A 25,704-nucleotide genomic window follows, 5' to 3' on the forward strand; every position below is an offset into this window, starting at 1 on the left:
TTATCTGTAGCAACGACCTATACATACTATACAGTATATATTAACAACCCTGAGAGTCCTTCTGGTTCCTCCTCCCCCCCCCCCCCACCCCTCCCCCCCCCCCCACCACCCCTCCCCCCCCCCCCCCCCACCACCCCCCCCCCCCCCCCGATCCTGGGCTGCTGCTGCTGCTGCCTTCTTTTTCCCATTCCGTCTATCTTTCTGCGAGGTATTCGACGAACGGTTGCCACCGCCTGGTGAACCTTTGAGCCGACCCCCTTAGGACGAACTTAATCCGCTCTAGCTTTATAAACCCCGCCATGTCATTTATCCAGGTCTCCACCCCCGGGGGCTTGGCTTCTTTCCACATTAGCAATATCCTGCGCCGGGCTACTAGGGACGCAAAGGCCAAAACATCGGCCTCTCTCGCCTCCTGCACTCCCGGCTCTTGTGCAACCCCAAATATAGCCAACCCCCAGCTTGGTTCGACCCGGACTCCTACTACTTTTGAAAGTACCTTTGTCACCCCCATCCAAAACCCCTGTAGTGCCGGGCATGACCAAAACATATGGGTATGATTCGCTGGGCTTCTCGAGCACCTCGCACACCTATCCTCCACCCCAAAAAATTTACTGAGCCGTGCTCCAGTCATATGTGCCCTGTGTAATACCTTAAACTGAATCAGGCTTAGCCTGGCACACGAGGACGACGAGTTTACCCTGCTTAGGGCATCTGCCCACAGCCCCTCCTCGATCCCCTCCCCCAGCTCTTCTTCCCATTTCCCTTTTAGTTCATCTACCATAGTCTCCCCTTCGTCCCTCATTTCCCTATATATATCTGACACCTTACCATCCCCCACCCATGTCTTTGAGATCACTCTGTCCTGCACCTCTTGTGTCAGGAGCTGCGGGAATTCCCTCACCTGTTGCCTCGCAAAAGCCCTCAGTTGCATATACCTGAATGCATTCCCTTGGGGCAACCCATATTTCTCGGTCAGCGCTCCCAGACTCGCGAACTTCCCATCCACAAACAGATCTTTCAGTTGCGTTATTCCTGCTCTTTGCCACATTCCATATCCCCCATCCATTCCCCCCGGGGCAAACCTATGGTTGTTTCTTATCGGGGACCTCCCCAAGGCTCCAGTCTTTCCCCTATGCCGTCTCCACTGTCCCCAAATCTTCAGTGTAGCCACCACCACCGGGCTTGTGGTGTAGTTCCTCGGTGAGAACGGCAATGGGGCTGTCACCATAGCCTGTAGGCTAGTCCCCCTACAGGACGCCCTCTCTAATCTCTTCCACGCCGCTCCATCCTCCTCTCCCATCCACTTACTCACCATTGAAATATTAGCGGCCCAATAATACTCACTTAGGCTCGGTAGTGCCAGCCCCCCCCTATCCCTGCTACGCTGTAAGAATCCCCTCCTCACTCTCGGGGTCTTCCCGGCCCACACAAAACCCATGATGCTCTTTTCAATCCTTTTAAAAAAAGCCTTCGTGATCACCGCCGGGAGGCACTGAAACACAAAGAGGAATCTCGGGAGGACCACCATCTTAACCGCCTGCACCCTCCCTGCCATTGACAGGGATACCATATCCCATCTCTTGAAATCCTCCTCCAACTGTTCCACCAACCGCGTTAAATTTAACCTATGCAATGTGCCCCAATTCTTAGCTATCTGGATCCCCAGGTAACAAAAGTCCCTTGTTACCTTCCTCAACGGTAGGTCCTCTATTTCTCTACTCTGCTCCCCTGGATGTACCACAAACAACTCACTTTTCCCCATGTTCAATTTATACCCTGAAAAATCCCCAAACTCCCCAAGTATCCGCATTATTTCTGGCATCCCCTCCGCCGGGTCCGCCACGTATAGTAGCAAATCGTCCGCATACAAAGATACCCGGTGCTCTTCTCCTCCCCTAAGTACTCCCCTCCACTTCTTGGAACCCCTCAACGCTATCGCCAGGGGCTCAATCGCCAGTGCAAACAATAATGGGGACAGAGGGCATCCCTGCCTTGTCCCTCTATGGAGCCGAAAATATGCAGATCCCCGTCCATTCGTGACCACGCTCGCCACTGGGGCCCTATACAACAGCTGCACCCATCTAACATACCCCTCTCCAAAACCAAATCTCCTCAACACCTCCCACAAATAATCCCACTCCACTCTATCAAATGCTTTCTCGGCATCCATCGCCACTACTATCTCCGTTTCTGCCTCTGGTGGGGCCATCATCATTACCCCTAACAACCTCCGTATATTCGTGTTCAGCTGTCTCCCCTTCACAAACCCAGTTTGGTCCTCGTGGACCACCCCCGGGACACATTCCTCTATTCTCATTGCCATTACCTTGGCCAGGACCTTGGCATCTACATTTAGGAGGGAAATAGGTCTATAGGACCCGCATTGTAGCGGGTCCTTTTCCTTCTTTAAGAGAAGCGATATCGTTGCTTCAGACATAGTCGGGGGCAGTTGTCCCCTTTCCTTTGCCTCATTAAAGGTCCTCGTCAGTACCGGGGCGAGCAAGTCCACATATTTTCTATAGAATTCAACTGGGAATCCATCCGGTCCCGGGGCCTTTCCCGCCTGCATGCTCCTAATTCCTTTCACCACTTCTTCTACCTCGATCTGTGCTCCCAGTCCCACCCTTTCCTGCTCTTCCACCTTGGGAAATTCCAGCTGATCCAAGAAGCCCATCATTCTCTCCCTCCCATCCCGGGGTTGAGCTTCATATAATTTTTTATAAAATGTCTTGAACACTCCATTCACTCTCTCCGCTCCCCGCTCCATCTCTCCTTCCTCATCCCTCACTCCCCCTATTTCCCTCGCTGCTCCCCTTTTCCTCAATTGGTGTGCCAGCAACCTGCTCGCCTTCTCCCCATATTTGTACTGTACACCCTGTGCCTTCCTCCATTGTGCCTCTGCAGTGCCTGTAGTCAGCAAGTCAAATTCTACATGTAGCCTTTGCCTTTCCCTGTACAGTCCCTCCTCCGGTGCTTCCGCATATTGTCTGTCCACCCTCAAAAGCTCTTGCAGCAACCGCTCCCGTTCCTTACTCTCCTGCTTCCCTTTATGTGCCCTTATTGATATCAGCTCCCCTCTAACCACCGCCTTCAACGCCTCCCAGACCACTCCCACCTGGACCTCCCCATTATCATTGAGTTCCAAGTACTTTTCAATGCACCCCCTCACCCTTAGACACACCCCCTCATCTGCCATTAGTCCCATGTCCATTCTCCAGGGTGGGCGCCCTCCTGTTTCCTCCCCTATCTCCAAGTCCACCCAGTGTGGAGCGTGATCCGAAATGGCTATAGCCGTATACTCCGTTCCCCTCACATTCGGGATCAATGCCCTACCCAGCACAAAAAAGTCTATTCGCGAGTAGACTTTATGGACATAGGAGAAAAACGAGAACTCCTTACTCCTAGGTCTGCTAAATCTCCACGGGTCTACACCTCCCATCTGCTCCATAAAATCTTTAAGTACCTTGGCTGCTGCCGGCCTCCTTCCAGTCCTGGACTTCGACCTATCTAGCCCTGGTTCCAACACCGTATTAAAATCTCCCCCCATTATCAGCTTTCCCATCTCTAGGTCCGGAATGCGTCCTAGCATCCGCCTCATAAAATTGGCATCATCCCAGTTCGGGGCATATACGTTTACCAAAACCACCGTCTCCCCCTGTAGTTTGCCACTCACCATCACGTATCTGCCCCCGTTATCCGCCACTATAGTCTTTGCCTCGAACATTACCCGCTTCCCCACTAATATAGCCACCCCCCTGTTTTTCGCATCTAGCCCCGAATGGAACACCTGCCCCACCCATCCTTTGCGTAGCCTAACGTGGTCTATCAGTTTCAGGTGCGTTTCCTGTAACATAACCACATCTGCCTTAAGTTTCTTAAGGTGTGCGAGTACCCGTGTCCTCTTTGTCGGCCCGTTCAGCCCTCTCACGTTCCACGTGATCAGCCGAGTTGGGGGGCTTCCTACCACCCCCCCCTTGTCGATTAGCCATCACCTTTTTCCAGCTCCTCACCCGGTTCCCACGCAGCTGTATCTCCCCCAGGCGTAATTACTCCCCCCATGTTGCTCCCAGAAGTCAGCAAACTCTGGCTGACCTCGGCTTCCCCCCGTGACCTCGGCTCGCACCGTGCGACGCCCCCTCCTTCCTGCTTCTCTATTCCCGCCATGATTATCATAGCGCGGGAACCAAGCCCGCGCTTCTCCCTTGGCCCCGCCCCCAATGGCCAACGCCCCATCTCCTCCACCTCCCCTCCTCCCCCCATCACCACCTGTGGGAGAGAGAAAAGTTACCACATCGCAGGATTAGTACATAAAACCCCTCTTTGCCCCCCACATTCGCCCCACCACTTTGTTCGAACGTTCTTTTTAATAACCCGCTCATTCCAGTTTTTCTTCCACAATAAAAGTCCACGCTTCATCCGCCGTCTCAAAGTAGTGGTGCCTCCCTCGATATGTGACCCACAGTCTTGCCGGTTGCAGCATTCCAAATTTTATCTTCTTTTTATGAAGCACCGTCTTGGCCCGATTAAAGCTCGCCCTCCTTCTCGCCACCTCCGCACTCCAGTCTTGATAAACGCGGATCACCGTGTTCTCCCATTTACTGCTCCGAGTTTTCTTTGCCCATCTAAGGACCATTTCTCTATCCTTAAAACGGAGGAATCTCACCACTATGGCTCTGGGAATTTCTCCTGCTCTCGGTCCTCGCGCCATCACTCGGTATGCTCCCTCCACCTCCAACGGACCCGCCGGGGCCTCCGCTCCCATTAACGAGTGCAGCATCGTGCTCACATATGCCCCGACGTCCGCTCCCTCCACACCTTCAGGAAGACCAAGAATCCTCAGGTTGTTCCTCCTTGCGTTGTTTTCCAGTGCCTCCAACCTTTCCACACACCGTTTCTGATGTGCCTCCTGCGTCTCCGTCTTCACCACCAGGCCCTGTATATCGTCCTCATTCTCGGCTGCCTTTGCCTTCACGACCCGAAGCTCCCGCTCCTGGGTCTTTTGTTCCTCCTTTAGCCCTTCGATCGCCTGTAGTATCGGGGCCAACAGCTCTTTCTTCATTTCCTTTTTGATCTCTTCCACACAGCATTTCAAGAACTCTTGTTGTTCAGGGCCCCATGTTAAACTGCCACCTTCCGACGCCATCTTGGTTTTTGCTTGCCTTCCTTGCCGCTGTTCTAAAGGATCCACTGCAATGTGGCCACTCTCTCCTCCTTTTTCCATCCGTATCCAGGGGGGATTCCCTTCTGGTTTACCGCACAGTGTTTTTAGCCGTCAAAATTGCCGTTGGGGCTCCTATCAAGAGCCCAAAAGTCCGTTTCACAGGGAGCTGCCGAAACTTGCGACTCAGCTGGTCATCGCCGCACCCGGAAGTCTCCGACACGAGTCCTTGAGTGAATTGATGGTCGCATCAATAATAATAATAATAATCGCTTATTGTCACAAGTAGGCTTCAATGACGTTACTGTGAAAAGCCCCTAGTCGCCACATTCCGGCGCCTGTTCGGGGAGGCCGGTATGGGAATTGAACCCGCGCTGCTGGCGTTGTTCTGTATTACAAGCCAGCTATTTAGCCCACTGTGCTAAACCAGCCGCTTTAATTAAGATTAAACAGAGAATGAGATAAATGCTTTTCACATGGAGGGTTTTGTTAGGTTGTAATTAAAGCAGAGAAGATGGTAGGCACAGTAGCCCGGTGGTTAGCACTGCGGCCTCACAGTGCCAGAGACCTGGGTTCAATTCCGACCTTGAGTGACAGTCTGTGTGGAGTTTACACATTCTCCCCGTGTCTGTGTGGGATTCCTCCCACAGTCCAAAAATGTGCAGATTAGGTGGATTGGCCATGCTAAATTGTACTCTAGTGTCCAAAGTTGTGCGGGTTCGCTGGGCTTATGGGATTCGGGCAGGGGTATGGGCCCAGATGGGGTGCTGTTTCGAATGGCCACCTTCTGTGCTGTACCCGGGGCCAGGATCGAACCCGGGTCCTCAGCGCCGTAGGCTGCAATGCTAACCACCACCACACCGTGCCGCCCAAATTCTAAATTCTATGATTCCATGATATTCTTAATATTTCGCCCCCACAACCCAACGTTGTGCAGGTTCGATGCATTGGCCATGCTGAATTACCCCTTAATTGAAAAAATATAAATGGGTACTCTAAATTAAAAAAACAACAGAATCATAGAATCGACAGTGCAGAAGTCTGCAGTGGCCCTTGGAAACATCACCCTCCCTAAACCCACGCCTCCACCCTATCCCCGTAACCTAGTAACCCCACCTAACCTTTTGAACTCTTAAGGGGCAATTTTAGCATGACCAATCCACCTAACCTGCACATCTTTGGACTGTGGGAGGAAATTGGAGCACCCAGAGGAAACCCACGTAGACAAGGGGAGAAAGTGCAAACTCCACACAGACAATTACCTTGGCAGGAATAGAACCTGGGTCCCTGGAGCTGTGAGATAGCAGTGATAACCACTGTGCCACCATGCCACCCCATAGATGCATGAAGGCAAGAGGAAATGCAAGTTGCAGGGAACAGAGATGGGCATGGTAATAGGACTGCTGATTGTGTGAAGGTGTGGTGTCTACATGGTCCTCATCAAAGCCTTTGACAAGGTCCCTCATCATAGAATTTACAGTGCAGAAGGAGGCCATTCGGCCCATCGAGTCTGCACCGGCTCTTGGAAAGAGCACCCTACCCAAGGTTAACACCTCCACCCTATCCCCATAACCCAGTAACCCCACCCAACACTAAGGGCAATTTTGGACACGAAGGGCAATTTATCATGGCCAATCCACCTAACCTGCACATCTTTGGACTGTGGGAGGAAACCGGAGCACCCGGAGGAAACCCACGCACACACGGGAGGATGTGCAGACTCTGCACAGACAGTGACCCAAGCCGGAATCGAACCTGGGACCCTGGAGCTGTGAAGCAATTGTGCTATCAACAATGCTACCGTGCTGCCCTCATAGCAGACTGGTACAGAAGGTGAAGTCACACGGGATCAGAGGTGAGCTGGCAAGGTGGATACAGAACTGGTTTGGTCATAGAAGACAGAGGGTAGCAGTGGAAATGTGCTTTTCTGTATAGAGGGCTGTGACTAGCGGTGTTCTGCAGGGATCAGTGCTGGGACCTTTGCTGTTTATAGTATATATAAATGATATGGACGGCATGTGGCGCAATGGTTAGCACTGGGACTGCGGCGCTGAGGACCCGGGTTTGAATCCCGGCCCTGGGTCACTGTCCGTGTGGTGTTTGCACATTCTCCCCATGTTTGCGTGGGTTTCACCCCCACAACCCAAAGATGTGCAGGTTCGGTGGATTGGCCACACTAAATTGCCCCTTAATTGGATACTCTAAATTTAAAATAAATAAATGATTTGGAGGGAAATGTAACTGGTTTGATTAATAAGTTTGCGGACGACACAAAGATTGATGAAATTGCGGATAGCGATGAGGATTGTCAGGGGTTACAGCAGGATATAGAATGGTTGGTGACTTGGGTGGCGAGGTGGCAGATGGAGTTTAATCCGGACAAATGTGAGGTCATGCATTTTGGAAGGTCTAATACAGGTGGTGAATATACAGTAAATGGCAGAACCCTTAAGAGTATTGACAGGCAGAGGGATCTGGGTGTACAGGTCACTGAAAGGGGCAACACAGGTGGAGAAGGTAGTCAAGAAGGCATACAGCATGCTTGCCTTCATTGACCGAGGCATTGAGTATAAAAATTGGCAAGTCATGCAGCTGTCAAATAGAACCTTTACCAAGTTGTTGCCTGCTATGGAGTATGTGGCTTGATCTTGACTTGTTTCTTTCTCATTTTGGGTCATTAGACGGAGTTTTGCTTCTGGAGTCTGTGGGGTGAAACTTGCAGCAATAGGCCAGGGTCCGAACCCCAGGGGTGGGGGCCAGGAGCCAGTGCTTATATACCCTCCATCGATATGTAGTATTGGTGGTAGTTGTTTTGGGAGCCAAATAGCTTCATTTAGTTCACATGGTACCATCTGACTTCCCTGGAATTCATCAGTACCCGGTAAATGGATGGACTCGCCTGTTCTACCACTGAGTAGAGTCTCACGTATCGGGGTATTGGAATGAGACAGGCTGCAAAACATGAAGTGTGACCTTCTGCCCAACCTCATGTCCAGTGGGTTTCACCGTGCCATCGAAGTATGCCATACTCTGCTTCTTCCTTTTCCCCATTTTAACAGCTGCTTCAAGTTATGCAGATGTACATTTTACATCACAGTTTGAACTGCGGTCTCACGTCTAAGAGTTCCGAGCTCGGGTTCTGATACATCCAGCCCAGCTGGGGTTTGATCCCTGTCATGAGTACATGGGGGTGAACCTGGTGGAACTGGAAACTGTGTTCCATACTGTCATTAAAACAAATGACAGGACTTTTTCCAGGTGTGGTTTTTTTGTTGGACGGTCTTGCGGTTCATCCTTTCCATTCTCCCGCTGGATTGAGGATGATATGCAATGTGGAACTTTTGGCTTATCTCAAACCTTCTGCATCACCTAAGTGGTGAAATGAGTGTCTTGGTCCGAATCTATACTATGAGGGACGCCCCACCAAGTGAAAATTTGCTGCACTAGGATATTTTCCGTGACTTTGGCTATATTGGTTCAAGTGGGGAAGGCTTCTACCCACTTACTAAAAGTGTCTATGACAAAGAGGATGTATTTGTAACCTCCCATGCCAGGCAGTAGAGGACCGATATAATCAATCTGCGGATTTATTCAGGGGACTTCTACTGGTCGGTTATGCCTCAGTTCTCCCTTGTGGGCATACCTGTCAGGATTGTTTTGATGTGGAGATGCCGGCGTTGGACTGGGCCGAGCACAGTACGAAGTCTTACAACACCAGGTTAAAGTCCAACAGGTTTGTTTCGATGTCACTAGCTTTTGGAGCGCTGCTCCTTCCTCAGGTGAATGCAGAGGTCTGTTCCAGAAACACATATATAGACAAATTCAAAGATGCCAAACAATGCTAGGAATGCGAGCATTAGCAGGTGATTAAATCTTTACAGATCCAGAGATGGGGTAACCCCAGGTTAAAGAGGTGTGAATTGTATCAAGCCAGGACAGTTGGTAGGATTTCGCAGGCCAGATGGTGGGGGATGAATGTAATGCGACATGAATCCCAGGTCCCGGTTGAGGCCGCACTCATGTGTGCGGAACTTGGCTATAAGTTTCTGCTCGGCGATTCTGCGTTGTCGCGGGTCCTGAAGGCCGCCTTGGAGAACGCTTACCCGGAGATCAGAGGCTGAATGCCCTTGACTGCTGAAGTGTTCCCCGACTGGAAGGGAACATTCCTGCCTGGTGATTGTTGCGCGATGTCCGTTCATTCGTTGTCGCAGCGTCTGCATGGTCTCGCCAATGTACCACGCTTCGGGACATCCTTTCCTGCAGCGTATGAGGTAGACAACGTTGGCCGAGTCGCACGAGTATGTACCGCGTACCTGGTGGGTGGTGTTCTCACATGTAATAGTGGTATCCATGTCGATGACCTGGCACGTCTTGCAGAGATTGCCATGACAGGGTTGTGTGGTGTCGTGGTCACTGTTCTGAAGACTGGGTAGTTTGCTGCAAACAATGGTTCGTTTGAGGTTGCGCGGTTGTTTGAAGGCAAGTAGTGGGGGTGTGGGGATGACCTTGGCAAGATGTTCATCGTCATCAATGACGTGTTGAAGGCTGTGAAGAAGATGACGTAGTTTCTCCGCTCCGGGGAAGTACTGGACGACGAAGGGTATTCTGTCGGTTGTGTCCCATGTTTGTCTTCTGAGGAGGTCGGTCCGGTTTTTCGCTGTGGCGCGTTGGAACTGTCGATCGATGAGTCGAGTGCCATATCCCGTTCGTACGAGGGCATCTTTCAACGTCTGTAGATGTCTGTTACGCTCCTCCTCGTCTGAGCATATCCTGTGTATACGGAGCGCTTGTCCATAGGGGATGGCTTCTTTAATGTGTTTAGGGTGGAAGCTGGAGAAGTGGAGCATCATGAGGTTATCCGTGGGTTTGCGGTAAAGCGAAGTGCTGAGGTGACCGTCCTTGATGGAGACGAGTGTGTCCAAGAATGCAACTGATTTTGGAGAGTAGTCCATGGTGAGTCTGATGGTGCGATGGAACTTACTGATGTCATTGTGTAGTCGTTTCAGTGATTCTTCGCCGTGGGTCCAAAGGAAAAAAATGTCATCGATGTATCTGGTGTATAACGTCGGTTGAAGGACCTGTGCGGTGAGTAGGTCCTGTTCAAACTTGTGCATGAAGATGTTGGCGTATTGGGGTGCGAATTTGGTCCCCTTGGCTGTTCCATGCGTCTGGATGAAGAACTTGTTGTCGAAGGTGAAGACGTTGTGATCCAGAATGAAGCGGATGAGTTGCAGAATTGCGTCTGGAGATTGGCAGTTGTCGGTGTTGAGTACTGAGGCTGTTGCAGCAATGCCGTCGTCATGGGGGATGCTGGTGTAGAGTGCCGAGACGTCCATTGTGACGAGGAATGTTCCTGGTTCAACTGGTCCATGGGTGCTGAGTTTCTGTAGGAAGTCTGTCGTGTCGCGACAGAAGCTGGGTGTACCTTGTACGATGGGTTTCAAGATGCCCTCGATGTAGCCAGAGAGGTTCTCACACAGGGTCCCATTGCCTGAATTGTTTTTGGGCAAGGATTGTTTTGGGCACAGACCTTGGAGTTATCGACGTAATTTTGGATGTCTTTTTCCATGTCTAGCCGCCAGCAGAACCCCTTAATTCGTTCACTGTCTAGACCATCACTGAAAGGTGCTTTCGCACATTGGGAAAATTTGTTCCACTGGGGTTAGGAGCTGGGAGTCATAGGATACCAGTTGAGTCTCCTGTAGCTCTCCTGCAGAAGTACGGCTGCAAGTGTGCTGTCTGTGGCTGCTACTTTTAGGGCAAAGAGGTGGTCTGGGTTAGGTACTTGCAATGCTGGAGCCTGCGCTACGGCATGTTTTAAGTCCAAGACATCCTGTGTGTGGTGCTCGGTCCACTCCGATGGGGCATTTTTCTTTAAGAGGTCTGATAGGGGGCAGCTTTGGTTACAAAACTGTCAATGTGGTTTCAGCTACTCCCACCAAACCTAGAAAGGAGCACAACAAGCTCACGTCCTTAAGCAGGGAAAGGGGTGTTACTGATTCAATCCACTTTCTTTCTATTTCATGCTTCCCCTCAGTCACTACTGTGCCCAAGTATGAGACTTGTGATCTCATAATCTGGGCTTTCTTGGGGTGGATTATTAGGCCTAGCGTAGTGAGGAGGTTTAGCAATTCCTTCAGCAGTTTAAATTGTTCCTCCCTGGTTTTGGTCTGGAAGAGGAGATTGTCCGCATACTGCACTCAACATTTGGGTTTTGAAAACCCTTTGTGAGTTTCTGGTGAAATATGGAGGTTGAGTTAAGAAAGCCCTACCTCAGGAATGTCCAAGTATATTGCTGGCCCTGAAAGGTGAATGCAAACTTATACTGGCATTGCCGGTCTAGGGGAACCGACCTGATGCCCAGCACCAGGAAATACTTGTCGTGTGGGGCCTGCCTCATTATGGCTTTGGGGTGATCGCTACCATGGAGGCTGTGATCGGGATAGTTTTGTTCAGTTCCGGGTAATGTATTATTAATTTAATAATAAAGTTTGCAGATGATACAAAGATCTGTAGAGGGGCAGGTAGTATGGAGGAAGCAAGGGGGCTGCAGAAGGATTTGGACAGGCTAGGAGAGTGGGCAAAGAAGTGGCAAATGAAATACAATGTGGAAAAGTGTGAGGTTATGCACTTTGGAAGGAGGAATTTAGGTTCAGACTATTTTCTAAATGGGGAACTGCTTAGGAAATCAGAAGCACAAAAGGACTTGGGAGTTCTTGTTCACGATTCTCTTAAGGTTAATGTGTAGGTTCAGTCGGCAGTTAGGAAGGCAAATGCAATGTTAGCATTCATGTCAAGAGGGCTAGAATACAAGAGCAGGGATGTACTTCAGTATAAGGCTCTGGCCAGACCCCATTTGGAGTATTGTGAGCAGTTTTGGGCCCCGTATCCAAGGATGGATGTGCTGGCCTTAGAAAGGGTCCAGAGGAGGTTCACAAGAATGATCCCTGGAATGAAGAATTTGTCGTATGAGGAACGGTTGAGGACTCTGGGTCTGTACTCGTTGGAGTTTAGAAGGATGAAGGGGGATCTTATTGAAACTTACAGGATACTGCGAGGCCTGAATAGAATGGATGTTGAGAGGATGTTTCCACTTGTAGGAAAAACTAGAACCAGAGGACACCATCTCAGACTAAAGGGACGATCCTTTAAAACCGAGATGAGGAGGAATTTCTCCAGCCAGAGGGTGGTGAATCTGTGGAACTTTTTGCCTCAGAAGGCTGTGGAGGCCAAATCACTGAGTGTCTTTAAGACAGAGATAGGTAGGTACTTGATTAATAAGGGGATCAGGGGTTATGGGGAGAAGGCAGGAGAATGGGGATGAAAAAATATCAGCCATGATTGAATGGTGGAGCAGACTTGATGGGCGAGTGGCCTATATGTCTTATGGTCTTATGGATCGACAGCCTCCATGATGTGTCCAGCTTTCCTACTGGCCACATCAGGGAATTATTGGTGGAGGCAACGCGGCGCATGACTTTGGCCATCTCCCCTCAGCTTGCATGGGGAAGCTGTACTGTCTTTGGGGTTTTTGGATCGGGGCCTTCTATCATGACTTCCTCTGTCCATAAGATCATAAGACATAGGAGCGGAAGTAAAGCCATTCGGCCCATCAAGTCCACTCCACCATTCAATCATGGCTGATTTCAACTCCATTTACCCGCTCTCTCCATAGCCCTTAATTCCTCGAGAAATCAAGAATTTATCAACTTCTGTCTTAAAGACACTCAACATCCCGGCCTCCACCGCCCTCTGTGGCAATGAATTCCACAGACCCACCACTCTCTGGCTGAAGAAATTTCTCCTCATCTCTGTTCTAAAGTGACTCCCTTTTATTCTTTTTAAAAAATTATTTATTTATTTATTTATTTTTAAATTCTCCTTTTTCACATTTTCTCCCACATTTACATCCATCAACAATAAACAATAATCAGTAAGATATGTCAATCCCCATAATAACAACAACGATCCCATCTACCCACCAACCCCCAAACCTCAACCCGCATGTTTACATAAACAAATGACAAAAAGTCCACTGCCTCTTGTAAAACTCCTCCTCCCAACCTCGGTTCCTTCCCCCCAACTTTCCACCCCGGCTAGACCACTCGGACCCTGTTCTGCCAGGCTCCGATGGCCGCAGCCCCTCCCTCCACCTCACTCCTGTTCACTGGCCGGCTTAAACCGGCCAGCGTGGAGGCCCCCGCCCGGGACCCTTTCCCCCTTGCCCGGCCCTAGGAAAGCCCACAGATCCCCTTTTAGCACACAAACCCCGCATATCCACCTACACCCCAAAGATTCCTCATTTCGAGTGAAAGTCCCGTCCCTTCCCTTGTCCAAATATATACAACATTGGCTCCTTTAGCCTCTACACCCGCGCGCAGTGATACAAAAAAGAAGAAAATACAGTCATGAGGTTACATCGGCACATGGCCATTCCTCAATTTGTCAGTTCTGCCACAGTCCTTCTGCTTTCGCAAACTCCTCCGCTGCTTCCGCCGTTCCAAAATAAAAGTCCCTGAGCTTGTAAGTCACCCTCAGCTTCGCTGGATATACAATGCCGCACCGCACCTTGTGCAGTGCCCTCTTCACCAGGTTGAAGGCAGCCCGCCTCCTAGCCAGCTCCACCGTAAAGTCCTGGTATACACGTATACCAGCTCCAGCTCACTGCACCACCCGCTTCTGCTTGGCCCAGCTCAGGACCTTCTCCTTCACCTTGTATCTACGGAAGCACAGAGTCACTGCCCTTGGCGGCTGACTCGCCTTTGGTACAGGCCTCCACGACCGATGAGCCCGATCCAGTTCATATCGGGAGGGATCCTCCCCCTCCCCCAATAGTTTTGCCAGCATCGCGGCAAAATACTCAGTCGGCTTCGGTCCTTCAACTCCTTCGGGCAGCCCACAATCCTCAAATTCTGTCGCCTGGATCTGTTTTCCAGGTCTTCCATTTTTCCTCGCAGATCCTTGTTAGTGTCCATCACCTTCCGCATCTCCTTCCCCATCGAGGCAAGTTGATCACCGTGCTATAATAACGTCTCCTCCACTTCCTTCAGCTCTCGCACCTCCGCCACTGCACTCGCCACCTCCGTCCTCACCGGGGAAACCGCCTCCTCCACCAGCACACTCAAAACCTCCCTCATCTCCTTCCTCACCGTCTCCATGCATTTCGCAATCTGCGCCAACTGCTTTTCGAGTTCCGCAGCCATCACCGTGGTTATTTCTTCAGCTGTAAGCAATGCGTCCTCCCCTGGTGCTCCAGCCTCCATTTTCCTTGGTGACCCCACGGTGACCTTTCCACTCCCCGACGGACCTTCAGCTGTTTTTTTTACGGCCGTTTTTTTGCTCACCCTCGACATTTTTCTTTTTTTTTCTGTGCCTTCACTGTGCCTCCTCCGTGCCTTCTCCCTGCTTCTGGCGCCTCCATGGACCCTGGGACCGGGCTTAAAGCTCCGAAAATGCCGTTCCCGAACGGGAGCCCTCCATTGTGCAGCCGCTTCCCGCCCGCCGTCACCGGAAGTCAACTCCCTTTTATTCTAAGGCTGTGCCCCCGGGTCCTAGTCTCCCCTGCTAATGGAAACAACTTCCCTACATCCACCCTATCTAAGCCATTCATTATCTTGTAAGTTTCTATTACATCTCCCCTCAACCTCCTAAACTGTCATCCGGCCACAGTCATGTTTATGGTTTGCAAATGAGTGTGTGCACTTTGCAATGCTTCCCTGTACCCTGGGCCATCCATCACATCTATGGGTTTTATCCATAACTCCCTGATGGTGGAAATCCTATCTATATCACTCCCCGTGGCTACTGCTGTTGGCGTCTCACTTCTCTAGGTCATCAGCCATATACAACAATTTGCCAGGTCAAAGGAGAAATTACATTTCCGCATTAAACCAAAACCCAGGATATGTTCTGCTTCGGTGTGGAGGTTGACTAATATGGCTTGGTGAGGAGCGTGTTATTTGTTGGGGAAAGTATTACTGTTCTAATCTAAGGCATAATTTTTTTTTCTTTTAAGACATGTTAGGTGAGGACAGCCAAATGGAATTTGTGGCCTGTCACATGTGGGGAATCTTGGACCCTACCAGTTTCCTAGATGATCACATGTGTGGAAATGCTCTCAGCTGCAGAAACTGGAGCTCCAGTTTTTGGAGCTTGAGCAGTGGATGAATTCACTGTGGCACATCCGCAAGGCTGGGTGTTATGTGGATAGCTTGTTTTGAGAGGTGGTCACGCCACAGTTCAAGGAACAAGAGGAAAAAAGGAAATGGGTAACAGCCAGGAAGTCCAGGAAGAACAGGTAGGTAATGCAGGAGTCCCCTGGGGTCCCGCTTACAAATCGGTATTCCATTTTTGAATCTGATGAGGGTGCTGGGACCTCATTGGGGTGCAGTCAGAGCCAAGCTTCTGGCACCTCAAGTCGCTTGACTGTATAGGTGGGGGAGGAAGAAGAAAGGAAGAGCAATTGTAAAGGTGATTCATTAGTCAGGGGAGCAGACAGCCGTTTCTATAGCCAAAGATGTGACTTCAGGATGGTGTGTTGTCTCCCTAGTGCCAGGGTCAGGGATGTCACTGAACAGCTGCAGGGCATCCTAAAGGGGGAGGGTGAAAAGTTAGAGATCGTGGTACATGGTGGTACCAATGATATAGGTAGAATGCAAGATGAGGTCTTGCATCAAGAATTCAGGGAACTGGCAGTAGACTAAAAAGCAGGACCTCTAGGGTTGCAATCTCTGGACTACTCCCAGTGCCAGCAAGTATTGAAATAGTAAAATAGAGCAGATGAATGTGTGGCTCAAGAGTGTAGGAGCGAGGGTTTTTAAATTCTTGGATCACTGGGACCACTTCTGGAGAAGGTGAGAGATATACAAGAGGGACGGTCTGCACCTGAACCACATTGGGACGAACATCCTTACAGGTAGGGTCGACAGTGCTTTTGGGAGGAGTTTAAACTAGCTTGGTGGGGGAGGGGGGACTCAGAATATCAGTAAAATGGAGGCACATCAAATTATAGTAAAGGAAACAAGTCAGAGTGAGTTCAGCTATTTAAAAAAAATGGCTTTATTGAGTTTTTGGTTTGCAGAGCAAATATATAAATATGAACAAACATTAGGAGATGAAACAAAAACAAAGGGCTGGATTCTCCGCTGCGCTGCGCCACATTTCTGTCTTGACCCGCTGGTGGGATTCTCCGTTACGCCGGCCGGTCAATGGAGTTTCCCATTGTGGGGCAGCCCCACACCGTCGGGAAACCCCTGGGCGCTAGCAAAACAGACAATCCCGCTGGCGGAGCATCCCACCCACAGAGAGAAAGCAAAAGAAAAAGGAAAACTAAAACTATTTCCACGTATACACGTATTCCACGTATCCCGTAACAGCCTTCCCGAACAGGCGCCGGAATGTGGCGACTAGGGGCTTTTCACAGTAACTTCATTTGAAGCCTACTTGTGACAATAAGCGATTTTCATTTCATTCATTTTCATTCTATTGGCTTCATCTATTTACATACATCTGTCACTGTTTTCTTTTTTCCTCCTTGTAGTATCAGCAGTGGTCGTGTGGTCCCCTGTGTTTCTCCTCCCACTGGTTTTCTCTTTGTCTTTTCCTCTTGCCCTCTTCGTTTCAGGTTGTTGCACCCCCCCCCCCCCCCCCCCCCCCCCACCACCCATCCCCCGTCTTCCTTACTGCGTCGTGGCCAACCCTTCCTGTTCTTTGGCTTCCTAGATGTTGGCTACAAACAGGTCTTGGAACAACCGAGGGGAAGCCTTCTTTGGACCCTCATATGGCGAATTTAATTTTCTCCATTTGGAGGAATTCCGACAGGTCGGACATCCAGTCTGCAGCTTTGGGTGGTGCTGCTGACCACCAGCCAAGCAGGATTCTCCTGAGGGCGATTAGGAAGGCAAAGGCAAAGACGTCTGCCCTCCTCCCCATGAATAGATCTGGCTGTTCTGATACCCTGAAGACTGCCATTCTCGGGCATGGCTCCACCCTCATCCCCACTACCTTGGACATTGCCTCGAAGAAGGCTGTCCATAACCCAGCAAGTCTGGGACAAGACCAGCACATGTGGCCGTGGTTGGCCGGGCCGCTTTGGCACCGTTCGCATCTGACCTCCACCTCCGGGAAGAAAGTGCTTATTCTGCCTCTGGTAAAGTGGGCTCTGTGTACCACTTTTAGCTGCAATAGGTTTAGCCTTGCACATGTGGAGGTGGAGTTGACCCTGTGCAGTGCTTCGCTCCAGAGTCCCCACCCTATTTCAAACCCCAAGTCTTCCTCCCACTTCTCTCTTGTCTCATCCAGCTGCGTATTGGCCCCTCAGCAGTCGTCCATACATGTCACCACAGTTCCCTTTCCCTAAGATGTTCATGTCGAACAGATCCTCGAGAAGTAATTGTTGTGGTGGTCGGGGGTTCGTCCTTGTTGTTCCCTTCACAGGGATTTTTTGATTTGCAAGTACCTGAGTTCGTTGCCCCTATCAGTTGGAATCTTTCTGTGAGTTCTTCGATCGTTGTTAGCCTGTTGTTGGTGTAAAAGTCCCTAACTGTCAGTGTCCCCCCCCGACCTGTGGGACACTTTTAAAGGTTGTGTCCATAGTCGCTAGTGTGAACTTGTGGTTATTGCAGATGGGGGCTTTGTCGGATATTTCGGTTAGTCCGAAATGCTGTCGAAGTTGGTGCCACGACTGATGTGTTGCTACCACCACTGGGCTCGTTGAATCTTTATTAGGTGGTGATGGGAGAGCCGCCATGCCTATGGCCTGGAGGGAGGTCCCTCTGCAGGAGCCCTTCTCCATAAGCACCCACTCGGCTTCTGGCTCCTTTATCCACCCCTTTACTCTCACCGTCGTCGCTGCCCAGTGGTAATATTGCAGGTTTTGGAGGGCTAGACCCATGAATCTTGTTCTCTTCAGGGCTCACTTTGGGATCCTTGAATTCTTCCTGCCCCACACAAATGCCATATTCAGTTTGTCCAGTGAGTTGAAAAGGCCTGAGGGATGTAGATTAAGATGGATCTAAACAGGAAGAGGAACCTGGGGAGCAGATTTGTATTGATCGTTTGCACCCTCCCTGCCAGGGAGCGTGGGAGTGTGTTCCATCTCTGCAGATCCTTTTTTACTTCCTCCGTCAGGCTGGTCAGGTTCCATTTGTGGATCCCTGTCCAGTCGTGGGTGATTTTGATCCCCGGTAGCGGAATTTGTAGACGTCCGCTGGGGAACTGTCTGGTCCCGAAGCCTTTCCTGCCTGCATGGAGCTAATACTCTCCATGACCTCTCCCAGTTCTAGTATTGCTTCCAGGCCCCATTTCCTGTCCTCCCCTACGACTGGCATGTCCAGTCCATCAAGGAACTGCTTCATCCCCAAGTCCCCTTCTGGGGGCTCCGAGGTGTACAGCCCCTGGTAAAAGATCTCAGACGCCTTGTTGACCTTGTCTGGCTCCTCTACTAATTTGTCTCTGCTATCTCTGATCTGTGTTACTTCCCTCATGGCTGCCTGCTTCTCAGCTGGTGAGCCAGCAGGTGTAGATAGCACGTTTAGCGAGGTGGTCACACTGCAGGTGAGAATTACACAGGCAGAAAGGGAATGGGTGACCATCAGGGACAGTAAAAGACTCAGGAAAGCAGTGCAGGAGTCTCCTGTGGTCATTCCCCTCTCAATCAGATATACCGCTTTGGATACTGTTGGGAGGACTAGCCTCTCAGGGGAAAGCAGCAGCAGCCAAATCCACAGCACCGTGGAAGCCTCTGCTGCTCTGATGGGTGGGAGAAAAACAAGTGGAAGGGCTATTGTGATAGGGGATTCAATAGATAGGGGCAGACAGACGCTTCTGTGGTGGCAAACATAAATCAAGGATGGTATGTTGCCTCCCTGGTGCCAAGGTCCGGGATGTCATCGAGCAGCTGCAGGGCATTCTGGGGAGGGCAGATGAACAGCCAATATGTACAACAGCCAGTGGTTGTGGTACATATTGGTACCAATGACATAGGTAAACTAAAGGATGAGGACCTGCAAGACGAGAACAGGAAGATAGGAGATAAACTAAAATGCAGGACCTCAAATGTAGTAATCTCAGGATTACTCCCAGTTCCATGCACTAGAGAGAGCAGGAATAGAGGATAGATCAGATGAACGCATGGCTGGAGAGATGGTGTAGCCGGGAGGGATTTAGATTCTTTAGGCACTGGGACCGGTTCTGGAGCTGGTGGCACCTGTACAAACCGGACGGATTGCACCCAGGCAGAGCTGGGACCAATATCCTAGCAAAGGCTTTTGCGTATTCTGTTGGGGACTATTTAAACTAGTGAGGCAGAGGGATGTGATCCCAGGAATAGGACCAGATAAGTCAAAGTCAGAACAGGAAAATGGAGGTAGAACTTTCTCTAGTGATGTAGAAGATGTGATGATAGACTTGGAATTATAGGGGAAGTAAAGTTTTGAAATTGTACAGCAAGGCAAAATGGTGGGGTTAAATTATTTGCACTTCAATGCAAGGAGTATTACAAACAAGGTAGACGAGTTAAGAGCACAGGTAGACACATGGCAGCAGGATGTCATTGCTATAATGGAAACCTGGCTAAAGGAGAGGCAAAATTGGCAGCTCAATATCCCTGGATACAGAGTTTTCAGGCAGAGCAGAGGGGGAGATAAGAAAAAAGGGGGGGGGGGGGGGTGTTGCACTAATGGTTAAGGAATCCATTCCAGTAGTGAGAAGGGATGATAAACTAAACGGATCAACAAACGTGGCTTCATGGGTTGAACTTAGAAATAAAAAAGGGGCAGTCACACTACTGAGTGCATACTATAAACCCACAAATTGTGAAAGGGAGATCGAAAAGCAAATATGTAGGCAAATTGTTGCCTGTAAGAACAAGAGGGAATAATAGTAGGAGCCTTTAACTCTCCCAATATGAACTGGGATTCAAACAATATAAGGGGAACTGTGGGGGAAAAACTATGCAGTGTGTCCAGGAAAGTTTTTTCGCTCAATTAGTGACAAACCCAACGAGAGGAGATGCAATTCTAGACATAGTCTTGGGGAACAAAGAAGGGCAAGTGGGTGAGGTGACAGCTGGCGACCATATCGGGGATAGTGATCACAATTCAGTTAGATTCAGTATTACCATGGAAAAGGACAGGCATAAAGCAGGAGTAAAGATTTTGAACTGGGGGAAGGCAAATTTTGTAGAAATGAGAAGGGACTTGGCTGAGGTGGACTGGCCAGCACTGCTAAAGGATAAATCTGTGGAAAATCAGCAGGAAGCACTAAAAGGAAAGATCTTAAAGGTGCAAAGTAGACATGTCCCCTCCACAAATAAGAGTGGTACTGCCAAATCTAGACCCCCCTGGCTGTTGAGAGGAATACAGGGAAAGATCAAACAGAAAAAGAAAGCGTACGATAGGCATAAAGAACTTGCAGATAACCTAGACGAGTGTAGAAAGTGCAGGGATTAAGTCAATAAGGAAATCAAAGAGATGGCATGAAAAAGATTAGCAAGTAAAGTTAAAGAAAACCCAAAGATGTTATAAAAATCATAAAGAGAGAGGAACTACTCAATGGATTGAAATCCATGAAAGTTGATAGGCTGCCAGGGTCAGATAGATTTTTTCCAAGGCCACTGAAGGAGGTAAGGGAGGAGATAGCAGATGCTCTGAGAATGATTTTCCAATCCTCACTAGACACAGGGGAGGTACTGGAGGACCGGAGAAATGCAAACTTGGTTCTTTTGTTTAAAAAGGATCAAAGGAAGGGTCAAACAATTAGAGGTTAGTTTTACATAAGTGGTGTGCAAATTAGTACAATCAATCCTGAGAGATAGGATTAACTGTCACATAGAAAGACATGGACTCGTCAAGGATAGTCACCATGGATTTGTCAAACGAAGGTCTTGCCTCACAAATTTGATCAAATTCTTTGAGGAAGTGACAAGAAGGGTTAATGAAGGTTGTGCAGTGTATGTGGTGTACATGGAATTTGGTAAGGCGTTTGACAAGGTCCCACATGGCAAATTGGTCAAGAAAGTGAAAGCCCATGGGATAAAGGGCAATGTGCCAAACTGGATAAAAAGTTGGCTTAGTAACAGCAAAAAAGAGTAATGGTCGATGGCTACCCATGCAATTGGAAAGTTGTTTCAAGTGGTGTTCCACAGGGCTCGGTGTTGGGACCCTTACTGTTTGTGATATATATTAACGATTTGGACATGAACGTGGGGAGCATGATTGGGAAATTTGCAGATGACACAAAGATTGACCGAGTGGTAGACAGTGTAGAGGATAGCTATAACTTTGCAGTGTCTGCACGTTCTCCCCGTGTCTGCAGGTTTCCTCCAGGTGCTCCTGTTTCCTCTTGCAAGTCCCGAAAGACGTGCTTGTTAGATGAATTGGACATTCTGAATTCTTCCTCATTGAACCCAAACAGGGTTCAATGAGGGCATGTGTGGCGACTAGGGGATTTTTGCAGTAACGTGCAGATCAGGTGCATTGGCCATGATAATTTGCCCCTTAGTGTCCAACAGGTTAGATGGGGTTACTGGTGTGGCGATATGCCTGTAAGCAATATTATAGATGGCTGGTGGTGCGACCTGCAACCACCAGGTGGCGGTACAGACAGACCATGCGGTCTCGAGACAATGGTCATGTGACAAGGCACTCCGATATAAGTGGGGGCACATCCGGTGATCGGCGGTCCCCACCACCGCTACCCCGGGGGTCTGATGGCACCGTGTGATGGAATGGCCAGCCCGCATGCAGGGATCACCCAGGTGGATGGTGGAATTGCTACCGTGGCCAGAAGTCAGACATTTTCAAACGATGCGGGTTGTCATCATCTGCTCCTTTGCAGCTACTCTTCCGCGGCCTTTTGGATGGCTGGCTCTCCATCTTGAGCGATTGCAACCTGTTCCTCTGGGGCATGCTCTGCTGCTGCACGCTCTGCTGCTGCAGCTTCCTCCTCCTCCTCGAACAGCTCCAGCTTGTACAGCCGCAGGAAATACCCGAGGGCTGCGGCAACTAGCAGGAAGGCCACCATTGCTGGTTGAATTCCAATATCCATTGTCTGCAGGGGGTGAAAGGCCGACATGTTAGCATGGTGTGTACACTTGTGCCCAGCCTGGTCCACGTGGCTACATGGTGGCCCTGACTGGCGCTGCAGACCCTGCCCCCTCCTGTTCCACTCCCCTGCTCCTCTCTGCCCCCCGGGACCCATTGGTGTCAGGCATCATGGGGTTCTCTGGCCCTGGTGCCCGTCCCTGCTGCCAGGGGTACTGTTGACTGCCATTGCTCATGCCAGCTGTACGCTCCACGTCCCCCATCCGGCGCCCCCGTAGGGGCTACAGTGGGCATTGTCCTTGCGTGGGACCCCTCGTTTCCCGCCGCTGGGTGGTGTTGGCCGAGTGGGGGGTGTATGGTGGAGGGTAGGGTGTGGGGGTGATGGGGTGGGGGCATCCATACGGCCGGTGTCACTCTGCAGAACCAAGATCAACGTGGGTGGTCAGTTGGTTGCGCAGCAAGATGGCTGCCTTGCAGGTCGTGTCAATGGCTGTCTGCGCCTGGGCACTGCCCCAGTCCCATGGGGGGTCACCCAGGACACACGGCCCGTTCCCCTGTCACCCCCCCCCCCCCCTCAGGCCCTGGCCAGCCCGGCCGGTGTCCTGTTCGGCAGCCCACGATTATGCCTCTCCGTGTCCTATCTCCCTTCTCTCCCTCATCAGTCACAACGCTTGTTTCAAAAGCACAAGTGAACCGCGCTATCAGGAATTCGGATCATTGGAGCCAGAGAATCGCAGAGGCCCCGGAGAATACCGGGTCAGGCCTGCTAATGATATGCCACAATTTTGGCGTCGGAACCGATTATCCGCTCATTCGCATTTCCTTATTCCAGTGTCGGCCGAGGGAGAATCCCACCCATAGTTTTCAAACTATCAAAATATCCAGTGACAGTTACCACACCAGGCTGTTATATCTCTTTTGGGTTTGCTTCTGAGGTAAAACAAACAATTGTTTATTTCTCACACACACTGCTTGCTGGGAGTTAAACAACTGTTCCTGCTATGGCTGAAGTATGAACCAGCTACCCTTAATTAGTTTAATCATCGCCGAACAAAGAGTTTTTCTCTTTTGGTCTTTCCTTATCTGAACTAACCTCTTTAGAAGTCAAATTTAATTTTCTACATTTCGTGAGTGTAAATGTAAAGTTCAAACCTTGTCTCCTCCTTTGAATGTCTAACACCTCATTCAAAACCCTTTGTTCTGTTACCCAATGTTACCAGGTTGCCTTAGATATACATCTATTTGTACTGTTGATATTCTCATCAACATATCAAAATCAGTAAGTTCATTAGCATAACCAAACTGCTGCTGCCTTAATCAGCTTAAATTTTCCAATAGCTTTTCAAAACACATACAAACAACAGAAACCATTCCTATTTATTGGTTTTCACTAATGTTTTCATGTCATCACTATTTTTCCTGACAAATTGTTGAGGTTGACTATGAAGGAGAAGCATGACATTCCGCAAAGATAATGGTGTCAATGGTGAATGGCAAATGGGCATGTGAGAAAGTGCACAGACAGAGAGGGGTAGTTATACATGTGAGATAAGTTGGTGTGAGGAGAAATGTGCTGAAGTGGACATGAGCAGGAAGAGTAATGGTGTTTGGATGATACACACATCAGGATTTAGGTACTTAAATAAAAGCAAAATACTGCCAAGTGCTGGAAATTCAGCAGGTCTGGCTACACCTGTGGAGAGAGGAGCAGAGTTAATGTTTCAATTCAATGGACTCGAAGTGCCAACTGTGTTCTTTCTCCACAGCTGCTGCAGACTTGCTGAGTTAATCCAACATTTTCTGTTTTTATTTCAGGATGCAGGTGAATATGCTACTGTACTCACTTTTTTAATATACTTATGTCAGTAAACTGTTTTTCGCATTGAGAGTGTGACCATTATTTCTTTCAACAGAAGCATTTTGAAGTTCCTGACAGTCTGATACCAAATGAGTACCACATCGTGAAGAATAAGGGAGTCCTGGGATTGGAATACTATGAGGAGTGAGCAACCCTCTAATATAATAGATCTTTGTCATTAAATGCTTCTTTAACTTTGAAGTGGATTCTTTTTCATGTGCTACGCAACATGAAAGACCAAGAGGTCCTAGATCGGCAGGTTTGATTGGCTATGACTATATTGGTTGATTGGAAATCTGAGAGAGCAACTTGAAATATCCATCCGACTATTTCCCTATCCTGTTCGTTTAGAAAGTATCTGACTTCTTAACATCTTTCTGAAAAGATAAGTGTGAAATTGGCATGCCTTTTGGTGTATCATTAGGCACCTATGTACCACCTACATTTCATGGTACAGCACATTGGAGCTACAATCTACTGTGTCACTATAGTGATATAAACAAAAAAATTAACAATAGTTTGTCGGGAATGTGATTTCAATACAAGCTATAATGTTGTAGGTATGATTCTGTAACCTGCCTACCTTATGAGTGCACCTCCCTTCAAGGAACACTAGCTCACATTAATCTATAATGCTACCTCTGAAGAATCTGCCAGAATGATCGGTGTCTGATCTTTCTCCTAGTAAATACACAACCCTGCTGCAGGACCATGAGAAGAAACTGCGGGTGTTTCCATCCATGTGAGTAATTGCATTTAATAACACTTGGGGGTATTTTATGGAGCTCACAAGAGCAGGAAATAAGCTGTGTGGTTGTAACTGAATTAGGTGAGATGCCGATGACTAGGATGCAGAGATAAGTCAGTGGTGTGGTTGTGACAAGACCATAAGACATAGGAGCAGAATTAGGCCACTCGGCCCATCGAGCCTGCTCCGCCAATCAATCATGGCTGATATTTTTCTCATCCCCATTCTCCTGCCTTCTCCCCATAACCCCTGATCCCCTTATTAATCAAGAACTTATCTATCTCTGTCTTAAAGACACTCAGTAATTTGGCCTCCACAGCCTTCTGCGGCAGAGTTCTCCAGATTTACCACCCTCTGGCTGAAGAAATTCCTCCTCATCTCGGTTTTAAAGGATCGTCCCTTTAGTCTGAGATTGTGTCCTCTGGTTCTAGTTTTTCCTACAAGTGGAAACATCCTCTCCACGTGCACTCTATCTAGGCCTCGCAGTATCCTGTAAGTTCCAATAAAATCCCCCCTCATCCTTCTAAACCCTAGCGAGTACAGACCCAGAGTCCTCAACCGTTCCTCATACGACAAGCTCTTCATTCCAGGGATCATTCTTGTGAACCTCCTCTGGACCTTTTCCAAGGCCAGCACATCCTTCCTTAAATACGGGGTCCAAAACTGCTCACAATACTCCAAATGGGGTCTGACCAGTGCCTTATACAGCCTCAGAAGTACATCCCTGCTCTTGTATTCTAGGTCTCTCGACATGAATGCTAACATTGCATTTGCCTCCCTAACTGCCGACTGAACCTGCATGTTAACCATAGATATTCATGAACAAGGACTCCCAAGTCCCTTTGTGCTTCTGATTTCCTAAGCATTTCCCCATTCAGAAAATAGTCTATGCCTCCAT

General features: G+C 49.3%; 1 protein-coding gene across 2 annotated transcripts in view; it reads left to right on the forward strand.

Moving 5' to 3' along the window:
- Positions 1 to 25,704, forward strand: part of axdnd1 (axonemal dynein light chain domain containing 1) — a 486,782-nt gene that overhangs the window by 119,379 nt on the left and 341,699 nt on the right. For both annotated transcript variants that reach the window (XM_072511281.1, XM_072511280.1), the window contains exons 7-8: positions 24,114 to 24,202; positions 24,744 to 24,800. In XM_072511281.1, coding sequence (XP_072367382.1) covers positions 24,114 to 24,202; positions 24,744 to 24,800 — 146 coding nt within the window. The remainder of the gene's footprint in view (positions 1 to 24,113; positions 24,203 to 24,743; positions 24,801 to 25,704) is intronic.

This window comes from Scyliorhinus torazame, chromosome 7 (genome assembly GCF_047496885.1).
Source record: "Scyliorhinus torazame isolate Kashiwa2021f chromosome 7, sScyTor2.1, whole genome shotgun sequence".
Taxonomy (NCBI): Eukaryota; Metazoa; Chordata; class Chondrichthyes; order Carcharhiniformes; family Scyliorhinidae; genus Scyliorhinus; species Scyliorhinus torazame.